Source organism: Neoarius graeffei, chromosome 3 (assembly GCF_027579695.1).
Source record: "Neoarius graeffei isolate fNeoGra1 chromosome 3, fNeoGra1.pri, whole genome shotgun sequence".
In the NCBI taxonomy this organism is placed as follows: Eukaryota; Metazoa; Chordata; class Actinopteri; order Siluriformes; family Ariidae; genus Neoarius; species Neoarius graeffei.
In genome coordinates, this window is record NC_083571.1 from 118072358 (window position 1) to 118098500 (window position 26143).

At 43.1% G+C, this 26143-nt stretch overlaps 1 protein-coding gene across 2 annotated transcripts in view; it reads left to right on the forward strand.

The window, feature by feature from the left end:
• The window catches only part of lgals8a (galectin 8a), a 32751-nt gene extending 15682 nt beyond the window's left edge, over positions 1–17069 (forward strand). For both annotated transcript variants that reach the window (XM_060917986.1, XM_060917985.1), the window contains exons 8-9: positions 97–262; positions 14026–17069. In XM_060917986.1, coding sequence (XP_060773969.1) covers positions 97–262; positions 14026–14175 — 316 coding nt within the window. In that variant the 3' untranslated portion in view covers positions 14176–17069. The remainder of the gene's footprint in view (positions 1–96; positions 263–14025) is intronic.
• Positions 17070–26143: the final 9074 nt, after the last annotated feature.

A 26143-nucleotide genomic window follows, 5' to 3' on the forward strand; every position in this document is an offset into this window, starting at 1 on the left:
TACAAGTCCTTTTCTAGGCACACGGTGTGTAAGTGTTATGTTTTTTGTTAATATTTTTGTTGTTTGTGTTTGTCGTCTGTGTGTGACGGACTGCAGGTTCACTGTAAACCTGTGCGTCGGGAACTCGAAGGACATCGCGCTGCACTTGGACCCCCGGCTCAGATCTGGGGTGTTTGTCCGTAACTCTTACCTGTCTGAGTGCTGGGGTCCAGAGGAGAACACCCTGCCCAGCTTTCCCTTCAGTCCAGGAGAATATTTTGAGGTATTAAACACAACCTGTTCAGACAAATACATGCACAAAGAACACCAGTGTACACACATCGATACTGTGTGTGTTAATCTCCTACTACACCATCCAATCACGTGGAGCCGTATCGGGTTAAAATAGGAAACGTCTGCCTCCTATTTTACAGTTTATCTACACCAAAAGGAAATGGAGAAAGTAGAACACGTGATGTAATTGGATTCTGTAACAAGACGACAAACAACAACAAAGCAAAAACAACAGGAAGTTCGTCTGAAACGTAGATCTTTATATCACATGCAAACTTTTGAACTTGGGGCTTTTTTTCCTCAAGGTAAACATGCACTGTTTTACCACTTTTAGTACTTCTTCTAAATGTTTGAGAAATGTCTTTAAAATTTTATACAGTACAAGTCAAAAGTTTGTGCACCCCTACTCATTCATAGGCGTTTCTGTAGTTTGTATTTTCTACACTGCAGAACAACACTGAAGACATCAAAACTATGAAATAATATAGTAAACAAAAAGGTGTTTAAAAAAACAAAATGTGTTTTTAGATCAGGGGTTTTCAAAGTGTGGGAGAGTCCGCCCCCCCCTTGGAGAGTAAATAAACAACAGCCCCCCCCCCCTTACAATTTTTGTTGTTGCTATACTTAATGTTCCATTCGTATTTTTAAAAAATGGGTGTAGTACACATTTTTCTTTTTTTCTTTTTCACATTTTAAACATCTGTGCTTTTTAAAACATCTTGTTTTACACATTTTAAACATCTCATAGCATCGTTAGCTAGCACCTCTTGGCAGACAACACACTGTGGCAGTGGAGCATCTTCAGATCCAGTCCATGAAAATCCAAACTTTAAATAATCGTGGTCAGACTTCCTTCTTTTTTCAGTCCCACCAGGATTCCGCGGGACTTTTTTGTGATTGTTGCGGGCTAAAATGTCTGATGTTGCGGGGGTTTTCCAAAAAATTGTAATGAAAGTTGCAGTGTTTTTTAGGTTTTTGTTGCGATTACATTGCGGGAGGAAGTGAAAGTTGCAAGAAATTGTTGCGATTTTCTCTTTTTGTGATTAAAATTGAGTGATATGTTAAATATTAAGTAATTACTGAAAAACTATTGATTAAAAAAACAAGAGACACTGAGAAATGGTCCTATAAACAACTTTACCAATATAAAAGATTACCAGGACTACAAAAATGCAGAAAAATAGGCTTTACTTATCCAAATGCTCCTGTTGGTTCAAAAGTTAAAGTGCAGAGAACCTCACAGCACAACATGAAGTTACCTTAAAATATAATATAAATGCCTCAGCTTTCATGTAAGAAAAAAACTATTAATACTAGTACTGTGTGCAGGCAGTCTCTCCTGAAGACTAAATTAAACAATAATTATAAACTAATAAAATAAATGGCTCAGGCTTCATAGAAGAAAAAAACAATTTGAACAGAATCTCACAGTATGATGCTGAAGCTGCCTAAACAATGGAAAATAAAATACCATTTTGGCAAAAATGTTGGCATCCATTAATTTCTTGTATTAAGTAAAAAATATTGTAAAGTGCACACAGTCCTTCACTGTAAACATAACACACTTTCAGTAACAGAATTTAAGCCTACATAAACACTGACTCGCACATGCAGTGTTGCCAGATACTGCTGACGTTTTCCAGTCCAAAATATGTTCAAAACCTGCCAAAATGCACTTGAAACCGCCCAATCTGGCAACACTGCGTGCATGCTGCTTCTCTTGAACATATACATGGAAGTAAGGTGGAAGGTAGTTTGTCGACGTCACCTCAAGACGACGCCAACGATTGGTCAAATTTGCGGGAAAGTTGCGGTGATCGGATATAATTGCAACACCGCCCTGAATTCACGGGGATTGGTTGAATTTGCGTTGAAGTTGCAAATCGCGAAATCCTGGAGGCTCTGTTTTTTTACTTGGCCCAGACTCTGTCTCCTCACTCACTGTAGCTTTAGGTACTAAAAATCGATCCATTTTGTCTCTGGTAAAGGCTAGCTGAAGTTCGCTAAATGTTTGCAATAGTAACTTATTCTGGTTTATTTTTCCTCACGTTGTGCCCCCCCTGAAGAACTCTGGCGCCCCCAAGGGGAGGTGCGCCCCACACTTTGAAAAGCCCTGGTTTAGATTATTCAATGTATCTTGATGACGCTTTGTACACTTGTCATTCTCTTAAGCAGCTTCATGAGGGAATCACCTGGAATACTTTACAATTAACAGCTGTGTCTCGTCAAAAGGTCATTAGTGGATGAGTTTGTTTACCTTCATCAAACAGTAAATAATAAAAATACAGTAAATAGTCCTGTTATACAACTGTAAAAATCCATATTATGTCAAGAACTGAACAACTAAGTAAAGAGAAACGACAGTCCGAGCTACAGTCTGTTTCTGGCGGTCAGTAATGTGTTTAATCACATCATCATTAATGTGATTGATCACTGTGCTGATTTTAATGTCAGTGTTTATTTATGCTCCTCTGCTCCGGATGATCATTCTGTCCAGGATGCAACAGTAAATAAAAGAGAATCTCTTTATAATGGTCAGCAGCAGGGTGTTTAATCATGTGACCATTAATCAGATTTACCTGTGTGTCGATTGATTGATTGAACTTGGAGTCTTTGGTTTGGTGTTGTTCTGCTGTTCATCTGATGGTCATCACAGCGACAAATATTGATCACACGAATTAATCTCTCGAGTGAGAAAATACACTTTGACTTAGGCCCACTTTACACGGGGACGGTATAAAACAAAAACGCAAAAGTCCGTTTTCGTTCTCACTTTTTTCCGCGTCTACACGACCGTTTTCAAGGAGGAAATCTGCGTCTATACGGTGACGCATAAATGTCTCCGCTATGTCTGCACGCATGCGCAACGTCTTCTGTCTTGTCTGATCTGCACATCTGCACCGCTGTTCTGTCAAGTTATCCTACCAAGCCTACTACGCATGCGCGAAATTCAGGAGGGTAGGAAAATTCAACAGTAGTTTTGTCCCACCGATCAGCTGGGCTGATAGAAAATCGGTGAGAATTTCACGCATTTGCCGATTTTTATGTTTTGTGCGTATTGGTCGAGTCTTTGGCCGAGTCAAATAATTTGTAATGACTTGTTTTGAATAATAAAACGGTCTGTATGAGAACTTGCTAGGATAACTTTACAGAACACCGGTCCGGCTGAGGTACTGTAGTGCTCGAGGGAGGAGCAGGAGCAAACCGAAACTCTTTTAATCTGCCTTTATTAAGTAACACTCACTCTTGTTTCGGTGAAGAAGAGAAAAGGCAGTGTCCATCTCAGCAAAATAAACCCGTTTGTCTGCTAGTTTTGTTTTCAGTCTCGGGTTTAAGGTTTCACGAGCGACTTGAATAGGCGGCACGCGCGTGCGTGTAACTTGGCGACACCAAACTGAGGAGCTCCAGCTGGGCGGGTGAGCAGGAAAACACATCTACTGCATTAAAACACAGAGCAGCTTGAAGGTCCGTTGGATCGATGTAATCAGACATGCTCTTACTTTTTTACTTACTTTCTTACTTCCCGGGCTGGCATGTGCAGTATATGACATATGTATGAGGTAAACGCGTACCCGACGTGAGCAGATCCGAGCAGAGTTTCGCGTATTGGGTAGTTTAGACGGATATGCAATGGGGGCCGTTTTTAACTTATCCACTCTGGAAGGCGTTTTCAATTTTATCCATTTTTCAGCCTCGGAAACGCCGTCCTCGTGTAAACGAAAGGCACTTCTGACAAAATATTTAGTCGTTTTTACCCGACAGCGTCCTCGTGTAAATGGGCCCTTAAAACCTGACTTTTTATTTCTAGATACAGTTCCTTTCGCAAAGTCAAACACTAGAAAATAAAATAAAGACCCGCAGTATATATTCAACCTTCTCAGTTTCTCTCTCTATCAGCATAACAAGCGTGTCTTTGGACTCTCTCACTCATGAAGGTCCAGAGACACTCACTGAAACACACAGTTTATAAATACACTTATTCATTAACCCCACACTGGTGTACGCATTCATCCATTACCCCACTCATTTCCCATGACCCCGCCTCCCATTCACAGCTTGCGCTTGACCACGCCTCCCTCATGCACACAACCGTTAATATGATTCTATGCACGGGAGTGTTCCCTCTTCTCTTTCTATCACTACTGCTGCAACAACACAAAAGAATAAATATATATTAATTATACGGAAAAATCTTGTAGTCTCGTCTCGTCTTCTTCCGCTTTATCCGGGGCCGGGTCGCAGAGGCAGCAGACTAAGCATGGAAGCCCAAACTTCCCTCTCCCCAGACACCTCGGTCAGCTCCTCAGGAAGAACACTGAGGTGTTCCCAGGCCAGCCAAGAGACATAGTCCCTCCAGCGTGTCCTGGGTCTTCCCCGGGGCCTCCTCCCGGGGGGACATGCCTGGAACACCTCCCCAGGGAGGCGTCCAGGAGGCATCCGAAAAAGATGCCTGAGCCACCTCAGCTGGTTCCTCTCGATGTGGAGGAGCAGCGGCTCTACTCCAAGCTCCTCCCGAGTGACTGTGCTTCTCACCCCATCTCTAAGGGAGCACCCAGCCACCCTGCGAAGGAAACTCATTTCAGCCGCTTGTATCCGCGATCTTGTTCTTTCGGTCATTACCCAAAGCTCATGACCATAGGTGAGAGTCGGAACATAGATCGACTGGTAAATTGAGAGCTTCGCCTTTTGGCTCAGCTCCTTCACCACGACGGACCGGTAAAGCGACCACATCACTGCGGAGGCTGCACCGATCCGCCTGTCGATCTCACACTCCATCCTTCCCTCACTCGTGAACAAGATCCCAAGATACTTAAACTCTTTCATTTGAGGCAGGACTTCTCCACCAACCTGGAGAGAGCAAGCCACCCTTTTCCGGTCGAGAACCATGGCCTCGGACTTGGAGGTGCTGATTCTCATCCCAGCCGCTTCACACTCGACTGCAAACCGCCCCAGTGCATGCTGGAGGTCCTGGTTTGAAGAAGCCAACAGGACAACATCATCTGCAAAAAGCAGAGATGAAATCCTGTGGTTCCCAAACAGGATTCCTTCCGGCCCCTGGCTGCGCCTAGAAATTCTGTCCATAAAAATTATGAACAGAACCGGTGACAAAGGGCAGCCCTGCCGGAGTCCAACATGCACTGGGAACAGGTCTGACTTACTGCCGGCAATGCGAACCAGACTCCTGCTCTGTTCGTACAGGGACCGGACAGCCCTTAGCAAAGAGCCCCGAACCCCATACTCCCGAAGCACCCCCCACAGAATACCACGGGGGACGCGGTCGAATGCCTTCTCCAGATCCACAAAGCACATGTGGACTGGTTGGGCAAACTCCCATGAACCCTCGAGCACCCTATGAAGGGTATAGAGCTGGTCCAGTGTTCCGCGACCAGGACGAAAACCGCATTGTTCCTCCTGGATCCGAGGTTCGACTATTGGTCGAATTCTCCTCTCCAGTACCCTAGAGTAAACTTTCCCCGGGAGGCTGAGAAGTGTGATTCCCCTATAATTGGAGCACACTCTCCGGTCCCCTTTCTTAAAATGAGGGACCACCACCCCAGTCTGCCACTCCAGAGGCACTGTCCCCGACCGCCACGCGATGTTGCAGAGGCGTGTCAACCAAGACAGCCCCACAACATCCAGAGACTTGAGATACTCAGGGCGGATCTCATCCACCCCCGGTGCCTTGCCACCGAGGAGCTTGCAAACCACCTCAGTGACTTCGCTTGGGTAATGGACGAGTCCACCTCTGAGTCATCAGCCTCAGTCTCCTCAATGGAAGACATGATGGTGGGATTGAGGAGATCCTCAAAGTATTCCTTCCACCGCCCGACAATGTCCCCAGTCGAGGTCAACAGCTCCCCACTCGCACTGTAAACAGTGTTGGCAGAGTACTGCTTCCCCCTCCTGAGGTGCCGGACGGTTTGCCAGAATTTCTTCGAGGCCGACCGATAGTCCTTCTCCATGGCCTCCCCGAACTCCTCCCAGTTCCGAGTTTTTGCCTCCGCAACTGCCCGAGCTGCGGCACGCCTGGCCTGCCGATACCCGTCAGCTGCCTCAGGGGTCCCGGAGGTCAACATGGCCCGATAGGACTCCTTCTTCAGCTTGACGGCATCCCTTACTTCCGGTGTCCACCACCGGGTTCGGGGATTGCCGCCACGACAGGCACCGGAGACCTTGCGGCCACAGCTCCGAACAGCTGCATCCACAATGGAGGTAGAGAACATGGTCCACTCAGACTCAATGTCCCCCGCCTCCCTCGGAAGCTGGGAAAAGCTCTCCCGGAGGTGGGAGTTAAAGACCTCCCCAACAGAGTGCTCGGCCAGACGTTCCCAGCAGACCCTCACCATACGTTTGGGCCTGCCAGGTCTGTCCAGCTTCCTCCTCCACCAGCGGATCCAACTCACCACCAGGTGGTGATCAGTTGACAGCTCAGCCCCTCTCTTCACCCGAGTGTCCAAGACATAGGGCCGGAGATCAGATGAAACGACAACAAAGTCTATCATCGACCTCCGACCTAAGGTGTCCTGGTGCCACGTGCACTTATGGACACCGCTGTGCTCGAACATGGTGTTCGTTATGGACAAACCGTGACTAGCACAGAAGTCCAATAACAAAACACCACTCGGGTTCAGATCGGGGAGGCCGTTCCTCCCAACCACGCCCCTCCAGGTGTCACTGTCATCCCCCACGTGAGCATTGAAGTCCCCCAGTAACACAATGGAGTCCCCAGTCTGAGCACCCCTCAGTACCTCTCCCAGGGACTCCAAGAAGGCCGGATACTCTATACTGCTATTCGGCCCATAGGCACAAACAACAGCAAGAGCCCTCTCCCCAATCCGAAGGCGCAGAGAAGCGACCCTCTCGTTCACTGGGGTAAACTCCAACACATGGCAGCTGAGCTGGGGAGCTATAAGCAAGCCCACACCAGCCCGCCGCCGCTCACCATGGGCGACTCCAGAGAAGTGGAGAGTCCAGCCCCTCTCAAGGAGCTGGGTTCCAGAGCCCAAGCTGTGCGTGGAGGTGAGCCCAACTATCTCTAGCCGGTACCTCTCAACCTCCCGCACAAGCTCAGGCTCTTTCCCCCCCAGCGAAGTGACATTCCATGTCCCAACAGCCAGCCGCTGTGTCTGGGGATCAGGTCGTCGAGGCCCCTGCCTTCGACTGCCACCCAATCCACACTGCACCAGTCCCCTACTGCTACCTCTGTGGGTGGTGAACCCACAGGAGGTCGGGCCCACGTCACCTCTTCGGGCTGAGCCCGGCCAGGCCCCATGGGCAAAGGCCTGGCCACCAAGCGCTTGCATACGAGCCCCAACCCCAGGCCTGGCTCCAGGGTAGGGCCCCGGCTGCACCATACCGGGCGACGTCACGGTCCTTGATGGTTTCTCCATAAGGGTTTTGGTAAACTGCTCTTGGTCTGGCCTGTCACCTAGGACCTGTCTGCCTTAGGAAACCCTGACGGGCATAATGCCCCCAACAACATAGCTCCTAGGATCATTCAGGCACACAAACCCCTCCACCACAATAAGGTGGCAGTTCTAGGAGGGGAAAAAAATCATGTAATGTTCTTTATATTATATATTATGGACACATCCACAAAAAATACACAAGTTAATAAAAATAATTAGAATTTTGAACCAGTTCACCATTCTGACAACGCGCGTCTCGTCAGCGGGAAAACACTGCGAGTGACATCATCGGAGTGAAATATCAGGAATTATTAGACACACAGGCCACTTTTTCCATGGAATAAAAATGTGTTCTATTCCCTTCTAGTGGGTTTATTGATGGCATGCAATATTGTTATCGTATCGCTTATCCTCCATGTATTACGCCGCTCTCCCCAATGGAGAATGAGCGTGCAATATTGTTATAATTTTGCATGTTGTCCAGACAACACGATGTCACACATCAGAGCTCATGCAAAGATCCGGTGACAAAACTTTTCTGCTGCGCATGCACAGAACCATTTCTTTGTCGGCCGGGAGAGAGAGAAGATCCAGTGCTAGGTTTAAGTACTAAATAAATAAACTGAAACTAAAGATGCGCTGAACACCCGAAAGGCTATCAAAACTTCATTAGATATTCTTCACGCATACTAGTGCATCTCAAAAAATTAGAATACCATGAAAAAGTTCCTTTTTTTCATAATTTAATTAAAAAAAGGTTAACTGTCATATATTCTATATTCATTACATGTAAAGTGAAATATTTAAAGCCTTTTTTGTTTTAATTTTGATGATTATGGCTTATAGCTCATGAAAATCAGAAATCCAGTATCTCAAATTATTAGAATATTCCCTAAGATCAATCAAAAAAAAGAATTTACAATACAGAAATGTCCAACTTCTGAAAAGTATATTCATTTATACACTCGATACTTGGTTGGGGCTCCTTTACCATGAATTACTGTATCAGGGCGGTGTGGCATGGAGGTGATCAGTCTGTGGCACTGCTGAGGTGTTATTGAAGCCCAGGTTGCTTTGATAGTGGCCTTCAGCGTATCTGTATTTTGGGGTCGGGTGTTTCTCATCTTCCTCTTGACAATACCCCATAGATTCTCTATGGGGTTCAGGTCAGGCAAGTTGGCTGGCCAATCAAACACAGTAATATCATGGTCAGCAAACCATTTGGTAGTAGTTTTGGCACTGTGGGTAGGTGCTACGTCCTGCTGGAAAAGGAAATCAGCATCTCCAAAAAGCTCGTCAGCAGATAGAAGCATGAAGTGCTCTAAAATCTCCTGGTAGATGGCTGTGTTGACTTTGGACTTGATAAAATACAGTGAACCAACACCAGCAGATGACATGGCACCCCAAATCATCACAGACTGTGGAAACTTTACCCTGGGCTTCAAACACCTTGGATTCTGTGCCTCTCCACTCTTCCTCCAGACTCTAGAACCGTGATTTCCAAATTAAATGCAAAATGTACTTTCATCTGAAAAGAGGACTTTGGACCACTGAGCAACAGTCCATTTCTTTCTCTCCTTAGCCCAGATAAGACACTTCTGACATTGTCTCTGGCTCAGGAGTAGCTTGATATTAGGAATGCGAAAGTTGTATCCCCTTTCTTGAAGATGTCTGTTCGTGATGGGTCTTGATACACTGACACCAGCCTCAGTCCACTCCTTGTGAAGCTCTCCCAAGTTCTTGAATCAACTTTTCTTGACAATCCTCTCAAGACTGCGGCCATCCCTGTTGCTTGTGCACCTTTTCCAGCCACCCTTTTCAGCAATGACCTTTTGTGGCTTACCCTCCTTGTGGAGGGCATCAGTGATCATCTTCTGGACAACAGTCAAGTCAGCAGTCTTCCCCATGATTGTGGTTGTGTGTACTGAACTAGACCGAGAGATACACTGTGTTCATACTGTTTTACTCAAACTCGGAATGAAATATTCTAATATTTTGAGATGGTTTTTTTTTTTATGTTTTTGTACTGTATGCCATACTGATTAAAATAAAAATAGAAAAATGCTTGAAACATTTTAGTTTGTGTAATGAGTCTATAATATATAACATTTTCACTTTCTTAAATAACTGATGGAAAATATTGAACTTTTTCACAATATTCTAATTTTTTGAGATGCACTAGTATTTACAAGAGAAAAACAGACCAACGGACATCGAAAAACTGGAAAAGAGACACGTCGGAGATGTAAAACTTCCGCACTAATGAGTGACTTTGACAATTTGTAAACAAACATGGCTGACAGGTTTGCGTCGTTAAAAGCGGAAGATTTTGAGAGACTTTTGGCTGCCAGGTTGCTCCGTTGTGTGTAGTTGTCGATGTTGATTTTAAAAGTAACTCAGTAAATTACACAGGGGAAAATAATAATAATAATAATAATAATAATAATAATCGGCTTGACTGTACTAGCATTGGCCTTCACTAGCATTGGCCTGTGCTAACACTACACCAGCTGGAAGGTAACTGGACTGCTGTGCTAACAGCACCGAGTCGCGGGTAAGCTAGCATCGGCCTTTGACAATGCTGATATGAAGAGTGTGTATAATAATAATAATATTGGCTGGCTTTTTTTCGTGGTCTATCAGATATATTCCATTCCGCTCCTCATCTTCGACGCGTTCAGTATCACGCTCGCTGAATGGAATATATCTGATGTATATCTTTTTTTTTCTCCCCCTATTTGAACTTCTACTTCATTTTATTATTTTATTTCTACTATTGTTTAATTCTTATTATATTTTTCCCATTTATTTTATGTAATTTTATTCTCTATTGTTTACTGTTTTGCTTTTACTTCTGTAAAGCACATTGAACTGCCACTGTGTATGAAATGTGCTATAGAAATAAACTTGCCTTGCCTTGCCTTGATAGACCACTCAGTGCCAGCCAATATTATTTAAATATATCGCTCAGATCCGCGATGTATTTAATCTGAAAAATGTGAGTTTTTCAACTTGAGAAGATAAACTTCATATCTTCAAGCCAACGTGTGATTTTCTTTTTATTATATCGACACATTCACAAACACAAAGTCCCCAAATTTATCAAAACAATTCATTGATTTCCTCACGAGTGACAGATAGAGATTTATGTCCCGGTTTCAGTTTTCCATGTTCCGGATGGAGCTCGGATGAAAAATACCAGTGGAGTATTTCACACTAAAACACTCGTGTCCATATAAAGTGTGTGTGTGTCCCATCTGCCCGCCTGCATTTTTTGCATAGCAGCAGATTAAAAATGTATATAATGTTTTATATGATTTGGCAGACCACACAGCAACGGGTTAAAGCTCCAGTGAGTAGAATCTTACATAATGATTGAGTCAGAGGATGAAAAAAATCTTTTATAATGTGATGTTCCTGAGCTGTTGTGAACTGCTATGACAGTCCTGTAACGGTAGTTCCCAGTCAGCGCTGTGTCGGGTCAGAATTTACCAGAAATGGGGGCGTCGTGGCTCAGGTGGATAAGGCGCCATACCATAAATCTGGGGACCCGGGTTCGATTCCGACCCGAGGTCATTTCCCGATCTCTCCCCATCTCTCTCTCCTGCTCTTTTCCTGTCTCTACACTGTCCTATCCAATAAAGGTGAAAAAAGCCCAAAAAAATCTTTAAAAAAAAAAGAATTTACCAGAAATTAGTAAACACACGTAAACACTCGGTACGCCCCGACTGGCCTGAAAGAAGTCCAGCTACACGGTGACCGACAGGACCAGGCAGCCAATCAGGGGAGAGAGAAAGTGAGGGCGTGAGAGAGTGAACAAAGCAAACAGGAGTCCAGGATTAAACTACAAGAGGAAAAAGGATTCAGGCATGATGGAGCTGTAGTTTTTAACAAGTGGGGCAGTAATCTGAGCTCCTGAATGCCAGTCAGCTGTGAGGGTTTTAGCTCGAGAGCTCCCAATCGACTGTGATGTTTATATGTTATATTTCAAACTCCTGTTTTATTATCAGTTGGACAACGCAGCAGTGTGAGAGTCCAGCTTCTTCTTTTCTATTTTATTCGAAAGGCAGCAATCATTAGAACACATCTCCCATCTCTCCAGGCTGAAGAGATTAAAACCGTCACTGCATGCTTTGGTGCAGTGCTTGGCACACGTTGGCTTCACAGCAGAATAATCGAGGGATTGGTTGTCGGAGTTGATTCTGATCTGATCCTTGTGTTGAAATTACATGTCTTTGTCTTACCATCATTCTTTGTAGACAATATTAGAAAATAAATGAAAATCCAGATGGAGGAGTTGACAGAACGATTTGCACCATTTCCTCTTTACTTCATAGAGCTGATCAGCTGAAACCGTGTTTATTATTTCACCTTTTCCATGTAAATTTCCTTTTCCCGTTCCTGAGCGTTGTCATGCTTGGGGTGATTCAGGACGCAGAATGATTTCCTGTCATCCATAAACATGAACATCAGGTCACTGTGCAGCTGAACCATCTGGACGATCCGGATTAATTTAAAAAAAAAAAAATTATTTAGGGTTTTTTTGTTTTTTTTTTACTGGGTGTCATTTCACCCTCTAAGCTCTTAAATTTTGAAGGCTTGGAAACCTAGAAGCATGATGATGATGATGTATTAGATCCACTTTAAACATAAATCTATACATACAGAATATTGTTGATATTTTATAAAATAATCAATTATTTAGGGCGGCACGGTGGTGTAGTGGTTAGCGCTGTCACCTCACAGCAAGAAGGTCCGGGTTCGAGCCCCGGGGCCGGCGAGGGCCTTTCTGTGCGGAGTTTGCATGTTCTCCCCGTGTCCGCGTGGGTTTCCTCCGGGTGCTCCGGTTTCCCCCACAGTCCAAAGACATGCAGGTTAGGTTAACTGGTGACTCTAAATTGAGCGTAGGTGTGAATGTGAGTGTGAATGGTTGTCTGTGTCTATGTGTCAGCCCTGTGATGACCTGGCGACTTGTCCAGGGTGAACCCCGCCTTTCGCCCGTAGTCAGCTGGGATAGGATCCAGCTCGCCTGCGACCCTGTAGAACAGGATAAAGCGGCTACAGATAATGAGATGAGAGATGAGATCAATTATTTAAAAATGAGATACTAGAGGTTAGTGTTTTTGTTTAAAGCAAGTATATGTAGATTTGGGTGTGTATCTGTAGAAAAGATTTTGCCTTCCATAGCCATGCTGTATAACTAAAGAAGCAAATTTCATACACTACCGTTCAAAAGTTTGGGGTCACCCAGACAATTTTGTGTTTTCCATGAAAAGTCACACTTTTATTTCCCACCATAAGTTGTAAAATGAATAGAAAATATAGTCAAAACATTTTTCTGGCCATTTTGAGCATTTAATCGACCCCACAAATGTGATGCTCCAGAAACTCAATCTGCTCAAAGGAAGGTCAGTTTTATAGCTTCTCTAAAGAGCTCAACTGTTTTCAGCTGTGCTAACATGATTGTACAAGGGTTTTCTAATCATCCTGAACCGTGTCTTTAAAGCTGGACTGCCTTTCAGATTTTTCAAGTGTAGGTCATAAAAAGAATTTCTCCGACACCTAATTATTTTTGTTTAGTGACCGAAAGCTACTGAATTTGAATCCCAGACTCCCAATTTTATTAGTTTTTTAAAAATAGAACAATTAATGAATTTATCTCTACGTGGCCTGAAATTCTCTTCTATTTTTTCCTGCTTCACCATGATCCAATACAAGATACTACGTCATGCATCACGTGGTGGGCTTTCCCCGTTCACGCAAGGCATTGTGGGATACAAATTTGAAACAGGAGAGAAAAATGGAGGACGTGAGTGTGCGAATGAAACATGAAAGAGTGACTACAGTAACGGAAAGAAAGCGAGAAGAAAAGACATTATGTTCTATACGAAGGAAAGGAAACGCAGGACCAAACTAATAAATATGGGCGCTCAGCGAGCACCTCAGTGTGATCAGCTGTTCGTTTAGCGACAGAATGATGGAACTGTCAGTGCACGCTCAAAGGGAAACCTGTAGATGGCAGTAATGCAACACTGTGGATGCCAGCTGCCGTAAAACCCAAAAGAAGAAGAAGAAGGTAAACCTGCGCATGCGCACACGGACTTCCTCTGTCTGCTTGACTGCGCCAAGCGAGCGATTTCATGCACATTATTTGCTTTAATCCCCTCAAATTAAATAACTTCCCAGCCACAGAATGGCCTGATATTTTGTGAGATATTACAGAAATAAACAGATATCACAATCACCACATTTCAGACGGAACTAAATTTCACTCGGTGATTTTATGAAATCGAAAGGCCGTCTCGCTTTAACCATTGCTCTGATTGTTGTGTTTGTGCTCCAGATGATAATCCTGTGTGAGGCGCAGCAGTTTAAGGTGGCTGTGAATGGCACTCATCAGCTGACCTACAAGCACCGCGTGCAGGACCTGAGCCGTGTGGACGAGCTGGAGATCACCGGGGACCTGCAGCTGGTGGATGTGAAGATTTGGTAACCGAGACCCCATCCGAACCCTGCAGCTTTGAGTAAAGACTTCTAGACTCGGCTCAACCCATACCTACTGATACTGTGTGTGTACAAAACCAACTAGTCAGGCTTTGGCTGTATAACTGATCCCGCTGTAACCATTTTAGCATCTAGTAACCTTTAACAAATAAGGGTCGAGTCCCACAATACCGATAACTATAAATAAATCAGTCCCCTGCAGTTGATGTGGTCGGTGCTCACACCAGACCGATGACGATACCTCTAGCCCAGGCCTGGGTTTATCGGGATCAGTGAGATTGATTCTGGGCCAGTTTTTCCAGACCTGAACCTGATCCGAGAAATCATCTGACCAATCAGGGAATTGTTTTACACGTGATGTTGTCTGAGCATGTGCTGTTAAATACTTCCCTGAGCAATAAAGCTCATCTTTCCTTGGTGCTGATTGGTCTTCTGTATGTGGTGGTTTGTTTTGTCAAATCTCCTTCCACCAAGTGGAGAATCTGCATAAACTGCACCTCAGGAATTCGGAAGTATTGGAAAAACTTGTCTTTGTGGGAAGAACAAGACGGTGGAATTCTCGCAGATTCTCCTTTTCTTCTTGGCCTTCTGTGCAAAACGAGCATCAAAAGCAGCTCTTCCTCGCCGTCACTGTCAACCATTGTGTGCTGCTGAGTGCAATGGATGTGAACGCAAACTGTGTACAACCGCTACGTTTTCCTGCAAAAACCCAACAAGCACATGTATTTATTTCCCTGAGTGTCAGGACCAACCGATGATATAGTGGGGATCATAGCTGTGGTGTTCCTGCTCCAGACTGGAACTAAACTCCGGCAGAGGGAGAGTTCTCGGTGTTGTGGGACCGGACCCTCACAGTCATGACTTGGGGGTGCATTACTGTTTTATTGGGATTGTGTATTGAATTTTGGTAATGTGGGACAAAATGTTCACTGTAAGGCTTTTGCGGTATTGCACTGGAGCTACAAGGTCAGTGTGTCACGTAAACTACCTGTTCAGTTGTTTAACGTCTTTTTAAATTAATAGAAATGGACAAAAACTGTGGGTGGTAGAAATGGGCAACTGGACTTGCTTGAAGATTCTTGAAAACGTTTCACCTCTCGTCCAAAAGGCTTCCTCAGTTCTGTCTGACTAATAGGGAGTATCAGATATTTATCTTCTCCTGGATCAGAATCAGAATTCTAAGGTGTCATTGAGGCATCATGTTGGTGTGGGTCACTGGAGGCTGGGAGTGAACGGCGAGTCATTAGGGTGATCAAAGGATTGCCCGTTAGCCTTTTGGACAAGAGGTGAAACGTTTTCAAGAATCTTCAAGCAAGTCCAGTTGCCCATTTCTACCACCCACAGTTTACTATGACCTGGATGATTGAGAATCTTCACAGACAAATGGACAAAAAGGCATCACGGCGGCCATTTTGAATTCCTCAACATGATGTTATTAATCAGTCTCAGGAAAGCACTGTGACTTAATGTTAGAAGGCAGATTTGTACGTTTAGGATGATTTATACAGTTCCGATTCGATTTGGATCGTTCATTAATTATTCCTGTACGTGTGTAGAACACGATGTGAGCATGTGAAGATTTCGACATGCCGTTTGCACAGTGGCCTTATTAATCAGCCCCATAGCTCTGGGGAGGATTATGTACATTCTGTTTGTCCTTTGAATGTGAGTCCATAGATAGAGAAGTAACTGAATTCAGGGTCGAATCAGCCTGCTTCTCCTGTACAAAAAGAAGAAGAAAGGAAAAGAAAAACTCCTCAGATTTGATATCGGATGTATAGTACAGTGATCAAGGTGATCACATGACTGATATCTTGACCGATGTATGAAACGCTGGTTTAGAATAGAATAGAATGCCTTTATTGTCACTGCACAAATGTGCAACGAAATTTAGTTCGTCACAGTAGAGCAAAGCCGCTGCATACGTACGCGCCGCCACTCACGGGCACTTCAGCCCAAGGCCGTCCTACGTTAACCTAACTGCATGTCTGTCTGCAGTTAGGTTGTGTTTGATATGCCATTTAAAACGTTCCCTGAGGGCATGTGGAATATGGAATATCATGTTGGAAAATCTGGACCAAAGTAAAAAAAAAAAAAAAAAAAACTATTACAAGTAATCTAATAAAGGTAAACCAATCAAAGAACCCCGCTGAGGCTGCCTCAGGCGCCGACGCCCGGCTGTGTAGTTTACACACATTACGGGTCTGTTTCAGTTTTACTCCAAATGGACTGTTTTGCAAGCAGGTCTTGTATTTCAGTCATTTAAACCAATAATCTTCAGGCGATTATGGGATGCAAGACGATCCAGCGTATCATATTCATGAAGAAACTGGTTTGCAGAGTTCAGAGTAAGTGAGAAAATGTTTGAGACAAAGGAGAACCTCATGTAACCGAGGCTGAATGCTTAACTAACCAGTTAGCAGATGGCTAGTTTAATGTCCACCCAGATGTTCAGACAGATGTGCGCCAGGCAGCCCTTGATATCCAAGGGCAAACTTCAGTTCTATGCAAGTCATTAGCAGCCTGTCGTCTCCACAGAGTCCCATTAAATCAAAAATCAGAAAGTGCTGGAGCTAGCGCTAGTTTGATAACCGCACAATACGAGACGGCGTGTCCTTGAAGTCGTGGTGGAGAAGAAATGATTCCTGATGATTTAGGTTTTAAATGTGGAAACATCGTAGTGTAATTTCAGGTTAATAAATAATAATGCATGATGATAAACTGAAGGATTTACAGTCATTGATGAACTGCTGCTTTTTCTGTATAACCTGTAACATGCTGATCAAAATATCTCTACAAGTTACACACCATGTATACTCTTTCTTTCTTTCTTTCTTTCTTTCTTTCTTTAAAACCGTAATAAAAATGTATGAATAAAGTAAACATCAGGAAATGTTTCATATTGATCCATTTGGGCAAGTGAATGATTTGCATCTTTTTTTTTAACTAAGCATTTCTAAGAAATCAGTAGTATATAATTTTAAGACTAGGCATGTAACAATTCACCCGATTCATGATCCAATTCATGATATTGGGTTCACGATTGATTTTCCCCACAATATTTTTTTTAATTAAATGAAAATTTTATTTCCAAAAAAGCAACATTTATTTTACTAGACTTTTATCAAATTTATTTGTATAGCGCTTTTAACAACAGACACTGTTGCAAAGCAGCTTTACAGAAAATTAAAGACTTTGAGCTAATTTTATCCCTAATTTATCCCCAATGATGAAGCCTGTGGCGACGCTGGCAACGAAAAACTCCCTCAGACGACACAAGGAAGAAACCTCGAGAGGAACCAGACCCAAAAGGGAACCCATCCTCATCTGGATGATAACAGACAACGTGACACTAAATAACTCACTTCTGTAACTGTGTCCTATAGAGTCACAAAGTAGAACTGTGTAACCAGGAAATTCATTATAATTTAACATGAAGTCAGTTTCGTTGATGTTATAAACTCTTCATTGATGGAAACTTGAGTGCAAAACTGTTCATGACAACTGCAGTCCTAAAGTTAGCAAGTCAACTGTAGTCCTCAGCCATAAAACCATTACTGTAAGAGTCCAGAGCATCCTCCAGGTGTGACTTTCAACTGTCCTCATGGGGGCCGTCCTCCACAGGAGCGATGCGATGAGACTCCAGCCAGATGTAGGGCATCAGGATGGATCAGGCAGGTCCGAAGAGCAGAAGAGGTTCAGCATCTCGATCCCAGGATTGACATGTAACTCAGAGGGACAGACTGAGTTTGGGGGGTCAGCGTAAATATTCCTTTTATTAAATAAAAAATATATTCTGAAAAACCAACAGTCATCATTTACCCACATTTTATAAAGGTTAGAGTTACTTTTTTTTTAAATTTATGGACAGGTTCTTGCCGGAACGGATAATCGCATCATCAGTTTTTCTTTGGTGAATAAAGTACGCCACTACACTTGCCGGAGCACTTGGTTCCTTGCTCAAGGGCACTTCAGTCAGTCCTGCTGGTCCAGAGAATCAAACCAGCAACCTTTTGGTCCCAAATCGGTTTCTCTAACCATTAGGCCATGACTTCTCCCAAGAGTTAAATATAATAGCCTATTAACTAAAATATTCCTTTTATTAAAAATGAAAAAGGTTAATAACAAATAGGCCTTTTCTTAATAAACTTTTATGAACATTTGTACTACCTTCATTTGCTTCTCTTTTTTCTTTAGCTTTCAGCTGTCTCAAAAAAGAGAGCGAGCTCGAGCTCCAAGTTCTTGTTAAAAGCTGTGTTACTTCTGTCTGCAGTGAAGTCAGTTGTTTTCCTGCTATTGTATGTTATTCAATATGCTCTTCTGTACAAACAACACTATTACAGCTTGGAAAAACTAATAGATCACACAGCCTGATAACTGCGATTCTTTTTTTATTTCGATTCAAATCACCATGGCGGCACGGTGGTGTAGTGGTTAGCGCTGTCGCCTCACAGCAAGAAGGTCCGGGTTCGAGCCCCGTGGCTGGCGAGGGCCTTTCTGTGTGGAGTTTGCATGTTCTCCCCGTGTCCGCGTGGGTTTCCTCCGGGTGCTCCGGTTTCCCCCACAGTCCAAAGACATGCAGGTTAGGTTAACTGGTGACTCTAAATTGAGCGTAGGTGTGAATGTGAGTGTGAATGGTTGTCTGTGTCTATGTGTCAGCCCTGTGATGACCTGGCGACTTGTCCAGGGTGAACCCCGCCTTTCGCCCGTAGTCAGCTGGGATAGGCTCCAGCTTGCCTGCGACCCTGTAGAACAGGATAAAGCGGCGAGAGATAATGAGATGAGATGAGAAATCACCATAACCGTGTTAATATTGTTAAATGCCTATTTAAGACCCTGTGTGTGAGTTAATGTTCACAATGACTTACGCAAAAACAATTGAAGTATAACCATCCTTACTGAAGCTGTTAAATCCAGTTACAGCTCGTCTGCATCTTCAAATTAAACTCATGATAGTCTTGATTTCTAATTAAAAATTTGATTAGCTTAATTTTACAGAAATTAATCAATGTTGACTTGTTCCATTAAATGTGGACTAAACACTATTGTGTGTCTTCTGAACTTTAAGTGTCCTGGTTGCACATTTCACCAAATTTTTTTCAAAGTTTTCCCAGTGGAGTCAACTGTACGCTGTCAGAAATAGGGGTGCAGTAGGAGTCCATTTCTATCCCCCAAGGTACAGTCTACACTAATGTACCCCTTAGGGCTTATTACAGGACCTCAAGGTAACGATGTGCACCTCTTTAGGGCCAAAAAGGTACAAATAAGTACCTTAGAGGGTTCTGATCCAGTGACCAGCTGTTGTACCCCGAAAGGGACGATAATGTAAAGGGTTTTATTTTCTGAGAGTGTATTGTTGGCAGTGAACTGGTTAGTAAACGAAGTTTGCACAGCTGCAGATACAAACTCGCAGAAAACATACAGCAAACTTTGAGAAAGAAATCGTTTGCACTTTAGCCTTTGTAATTTATTCAAACCAGTATGCGGTGGTATTGTAATTCTTTTTGAGTGTGAAAAAGGAAAGAAATGCAAATTTATAAGTTGAATAATGTTAATAAACTAGCCAGCTGTGTTTAAGCACTTTCAGGAATTTGTGTTTATATTATTATTAGTAGTCGTAGTCGTAGTGGACCTCAAAGTGACTTTCAGATTGAATTACAAACCAGCAATAAATTGCAGTGGCAGGAAGAAAAAAAGTGATAATGTAACATCAAAAATAGATCATACATGTTTAAAAATAGAATTAAAAATACTATAAAAGTGATCTAGTTAGATCTATGATAAAATCTAATTAAAGTGAAAACATTTTTAGCTTTTTTTTTTATTTTGGTCTGTTTTTTTTTTAAATCAGTGATGGACCCTGACTAATGTTTAATGCTAATGTGTTCCAGATTTCAGTGCATTATTAAAACAAGAGGCTGCTTCACCACACTTTTTAGTTTTCATATGTGAACTATAGACCCTTTTCAGTCACGTGACCTTCGTAAACGCGACCACCATTTTGGACATGTAGCGGACTTCGGCTCGAATTGGTTTGAATGCGAGGAAGGCGACAAACGGAGAACATACAAGAAAAAGGAGCGAGATGCAGAAAACACCTTCGCTATCCAGCGACGTAGGGCATTTACAGGGCGAGCAGAGGGAGAAATAACAGTAACGACACATTAGCAACGCCGTACAGAAATAACGGTTTATGGCACAGACCCTTTCGGTTCTCGCTCATCTAGCTGCTACAATGACTGCTTAGACTGCAACAATAATACCTAACACACATTTAAGTATCCGTCGTAAAGACGTGAAACTCGTCGAGTGACTAGTGTGTTCATTGATCAGCTAACACAATCTAAAAGTAGACATACCATCACACTGCCCTGGCGCTGTGTACAGTTTACCTTCTATGGTTTGTGCACTCACTATTTGCCATTACTTTCTCCAACCGTTGTTACAGATTACAGGGAACGGCCTGGATTTAAGAGACAAATACATGTTCCTCTTGTTTTGAACACTTATTTGTAGGCAGTGCTTAATTTGTAAAGTGGGAGGTCCCGGAGCGCAGAGGATGAGCGGCTCCGGTGCGGAAAAAAAGAGGGGGGGAGGGGGCGCGGCGCGGCGCTGCGCTGCGCTTCTGGGCATGTTTTGTAATAACACTGCAAATTAAGTTCATCTGCAGATATTTTGTGGATGTCGTTTCATGAGAGAAATCACCAACAAGACAGATATCAAAATCAGACATTAACACTAAATAAACTTGCATTTTTTAATTTAATTATTATTATTATTTTGTTGTTGTTACATAGTCAAAAGAGGTGTCGGATCACCGGATCCAGTGTAAATAGCTGCCGGAGCCAACGCCCGAGGTTCCGGAGCGCGCTCCGGCTTGCTCCCCCTCAAATTAAGCGCTGTTTGTAGGACACTGCCTCTGATCTGTCCTACAGTCTACCAACAGCAAAGGAACACAACGCTAGCTAATGTCATTAGCTAATAGCTACTACAGAAGAACAAAGAGGTTACAATGGGTTATTTTAGCCTATTTGGTTACACACTGGGCGGCACGGTGGTGTAGTGGTTAGCGCTGTCGCCTCACAGCAAGAAGGTCCTGGGTTCGAGCCCCGGGGCCGGCGAGGGCCTTTCTGTGTGGAGTTTGCATGTTCTCCCCGTGTCCGCGTGGGTTTCCTCCGGGTGCTCCGGTTTCCCCCACAGTCCAAAGACATGCAGGTTAGGTTAACTGGTGACTCTAAATTGAGCGTAGGTGTGAATGTGAGTGTGAATGGTTGTCTGTGTCTGTGTCAGCCCTGTGATGACCTGGCGACTTGTCCAGGGTGTACCCTGCCTTTCGCCCGTAGTCAGCTGGGATAGGCTCCAGCTTGCCTGCAACCCTGTAGAAGGATAAAGCGGCTAGAGATAATGTGATGTGTGTGATGTGTGGTTACACACTGGGCGGCACGGTGGTGTAGTGGTTAGCGCTGTCGCCTCACAGCAAGAAGGTCCTGGGTTCGAGCCCCGGGGCCGGCGAGGGCCTTTCTGTGTGGAGTTTGCATGTTCTCCCCGTGTCCGCGTGGGTTTCCTCCGGGTGCTCCGGTTTCCCCCACATTCCAAAGACATGCAGGTTAGGTTAACTGGTGACTCTAAATTGAGCGTAGGTGTGAATGTGAGTGTGAATGGTTGTCTGTGTCTATGTGTCAGCCCTGTGATGACCTGGCGACTTGTCCAGGGTGAACCCCGCCTTTCGCCCGTAGTCAGCTGGGATAGGCTCCAGCTTGCCTGCGACCCTGTAGAAGGATAAAGCGGCTAGAGATAATGAGATGAGATGGTTACACACTCGCCGCCACAGAATGTTAACAGCAATGTAATGCCTTTTCTGGCTAATTTTATTCGTCTTACCTCCAACAAAGTGGTCACTACACAAGCGCTGGTATGCCGCTATCCATCTTCTCCGTCGGTCAGCATCTACCGGGATCTGATAAAATGATAACCCTTGCCTTGTTTGTTGATGGTTACTACATCCAGGTGCACAACAATATAGTGGCATGATGGAAGTCTTGCTGAAAATAAACACTTTCTTTGCTGCCGTTCCTCAATGCTGGCTGTGGTAAACTACTGGTAGTACATGTCCGAAATGGCGGCCATGTTTGTCGTGACGTCACGTGAAAAGGGTCCATAGAGAAGGACTGGACAAGATGACATTTAAGGCACAATTTGAACTATAAATGATCAAGTTTATCAAAAAGATAGATTTAGGGCCCGGTCCCACAACACCGATAACTCCAGCTCTGACTCTCCCTCTGCCGGAGTTTAGCTCCAGTCTGGAGCAGAAACACCACAACTATAATTCCCACTATAATATCACTCAGTCCTGACACTCAGGGAAATAAACACATGCAACTTAGGAATAGTCACGGAAGTTTTTTCCAAGTAGTCGCACATTATTCCGGGTCATACTGTACAGCCTGGATTTCAAAACAACCCATGCACACACTCCAGTGGTTAATAAAATACAGATAGGTCACGGATTACAGAAATATAATAAAAAAGGATACAAAATACGGAATGGTTACGGATTTTAATACGGATGCAAATAATTTAAGGATTGGTCCAGGTTATTACAGGTTGGTTACCGATTTCATACGGATGATGCATCATGGATAAAAAAATTAAGTCGTCTAAAACAAATGTTTGGACTGCCGAAGTTCATAATTAAAATATCTTGCCTGCATTTATATGTTTATTAATTTACTGTTGATATTTCATGGAAAATAATCACTTATCCATGAATTAAAGATCCGTACTTTGTATTATTATTATTTTTTCCATGAATCCGTATTCCGTGACTTTATGATGCAACAAGGCCGTAGAAAGATACCCGGCGGAAAACAGCACGCACTCAGACAACGTCACATGGAAACAATCACCTGGTTGGTCAGATGTTTTATCAGATCAGGTCCAGGCCTGGAAACATCGCTCCAGAAGCAAATCTCACTAATCCAGGTAAACCCAGGCCTGGGTGATAGGGATCGTTATCGGTCTGGTGTGAGCACCGACCACATAAACTGCAGGGGACTGATTTATTTATAGTTATCGGGACTGTGGGACCGGGCCCTTAGTCTGTTCTAAAGGAAACCAGACGTGGAGTGAGGCTGAAACTGCTCTCAAATGACCTCGTGTTGATTTTCTCGCTGTTGCATTACAAATGTAGTGTTTGGCATTAATACAGGGAAAGTGTGTGTGAGAGAGAGAGTGATGTAGTTTTTCCAGAGTTCATGAATGTTTTTTAAGTGCTGTAGCGGAACATGACACAAATACATCATTATTCGGGACAAATGTGAGTTGTGTCTGGATGTGCTTCAAAAACGATGACTGATCATCACAGAAAATGCAGTGTTTGACATTTACACTGGAAAATGTTTCATTTTCTGTTCTAGAAAATGAAATTTAATGAAACAACTCCTGTAAACAAGTCTTGGGTCTTGGACACTCAAATTTCTCCCCCCTTTGGAGAGCCGTTTCTCAGCCAAAACTGTAGATTCCATACAAACTTGCAAATTTATTGACAAGATTATCACCTCTACAATGGGAAATCATAGAACTCAGTTTGGCACATCAATCACATCAGCATAATGTGTGATTCAGACAGATCAGAAACATCTGATGCAATATAATCACCCATGTTAATAAGCTCACTGTCATATTGCCGGAACGATATTGTCGACAGAAGCCCAGAGAGATGTAAAAAGGCAGTGAGATTGCATTTACACCAGCTGTCTTTAGTGTTCAGCTCGATGAAACATCCACCATCGGAATTATGGCCTGCGTGTGAAGGAGACTGATGGAGTTCTTCCAGAGTTCATGAAGGTTTTTAAGTGCTATAGAAGAACATCTTGCTTTCTCCATGACACAAGCACAAAGGTCAGGTTTCTCTACATGTACTCCAAAAACAATATCTTAACACGTGAAAATATCCTGAATAAAGTTTGACTTATCGAAGGAACAAAACACTCGGGGTCATGCTGTTATAGGAAAATAATCAACAATGGGGTGGTGTGATGCAGTGAATGGTATCACTCGAAAGCAAATTATTTTCCAATAAGAGCACAGCCTGAAGTGTTTTATTCCTCTTATACTACAACAATTTGTTTTTACTTATGATTTTTAATGTATTATTCAACACAGTCGTACTTTTTATCCATTTATAGTTACAGTTAACGGTTTTATGAAAAATTATTTCCTGTTTTTACTTACATTATTGAACTTATTGAACAGTTACCACAAAATCGAGTTGTACATGAGCTGATGGGCGACGAGGCGCGTAGCACCGAGACTGAGTGGAATAACTCTTTTATTCTCTCCACATTCACTGGATTTTGAGAAACAGAGCATTTTTCACACACATCACACACCACATTATCTGTAGCCGCTTTATCCTGTTCTACAGGGTCGCAGGCGAGCTGGAGCCTATCCCAGCTGACTACGGGTGAAAGGCGGGGTTCACCCTGGACAAGTCGCCAGGTCATCACAGGGCTGACACATAGACACAGACAACCATTCACACTCACATTCACACCTACGCTCAATTTAGAGTCACCAGTTAACCTAACCTGCATGTCTTTGGACTGTGGGGGAAACCGGAGCACCCCAGAGCATTTTTATTTTGAGTAAATTTGATAAATAAAAACTTTATACAAATGTCAAATCATTTCCGTTTAGAATGTAAACAAACCGGTGAAATGACAGGAGCAATTTGCGAAAAATGCAATAATAATAATAATAATAATAATAATAATATTAATTCTTGAAAAAAAGTTCTTACCATCAAATACTTTCATTCCATATTTTGTTGCTTTTTTTTTTGTATTTTTTGAGGCTTTGTTTTCGAGTAGAGTTTTTATTTCGTCCTCGGTTGGTTCACCAACACGCCGCCATTTCGTTTTTCTCTACTCACAGTATATGAGCTGATATCCTAGTAGTAGAGTAGCCAATCAGAGCGCACGATTGCTCATAACCAGTGAATGTGGATCAAATAAAAACAGTCATTCCATAACCAGCCTCTTTTTCAAGGTTCTCTCTTGAAGTTTATAAGACAAAAAGCCGTCTTATCACTTTAAAAATGTGACGCGCACAAACTCCTCCTCCGTCCTGAAGAATCTCCTGCGGTGTTACAAAGTGCTGGTCCTGGAGACTCCTTCCGTAAAGGTCTCCTCACATCAATGATTATACATCTTCCTTCCTTAAAACACAATCTTTAAATCTTTAATCTGTTAATTATTAGTCTTCGATGATGTGGCACGTCGAATTAGCCATTACTATAGAAACGACAGTGTATTATAATGAGTGCATTGATATAAACCTTGCTGCCGGGACTACTTTCAGAAAATAAACCAACACCTCTGAGCAGTCAGTCAAGAATTCAAACGGTGCTGTATTTAAAATCATATTATAATAAAACAAATCTGATTATTACGCATATTTTGTTTGAGTTTTAAAGCTTGTCTTGTTCTATTAGCAGATCATTTTGTTTCATTCTACAAAAAATAAATCCGCCAAGCAAAACGACCTGCCAAAAGAATATCAGGTCATTTCAAACTTGAAATGAGTAAAATTCTCTGATCGAGGCTTCGTAGTAATATAATGTTTGTGTCATAATGAGAACCATTAGACATATTTGACTTTTTCCACGATATTTTCACGTGCTAAGATATCTTTTGTTTCAGTGTGTTGATAAAGTCTGGTCCTTTATTACACATTTCATTTCATTTCGAGGCGTAGTGCGAGAACGCTAACAGATCAGCTCTCCTGCATAAACACGCAGACGAGCTGGAAGACTGCTCCTCCTAGTCCTTTTTTTTCTTTGAGGCTGTTATATTCTGCTGTGACTGCAAAGGTAAAAGGTCACTGGAAGTATTTCATCATCCTATAAAGATTAAACTATGGCTTTTGGCTCGGCTCGGCTCTTTCTGGGGTCG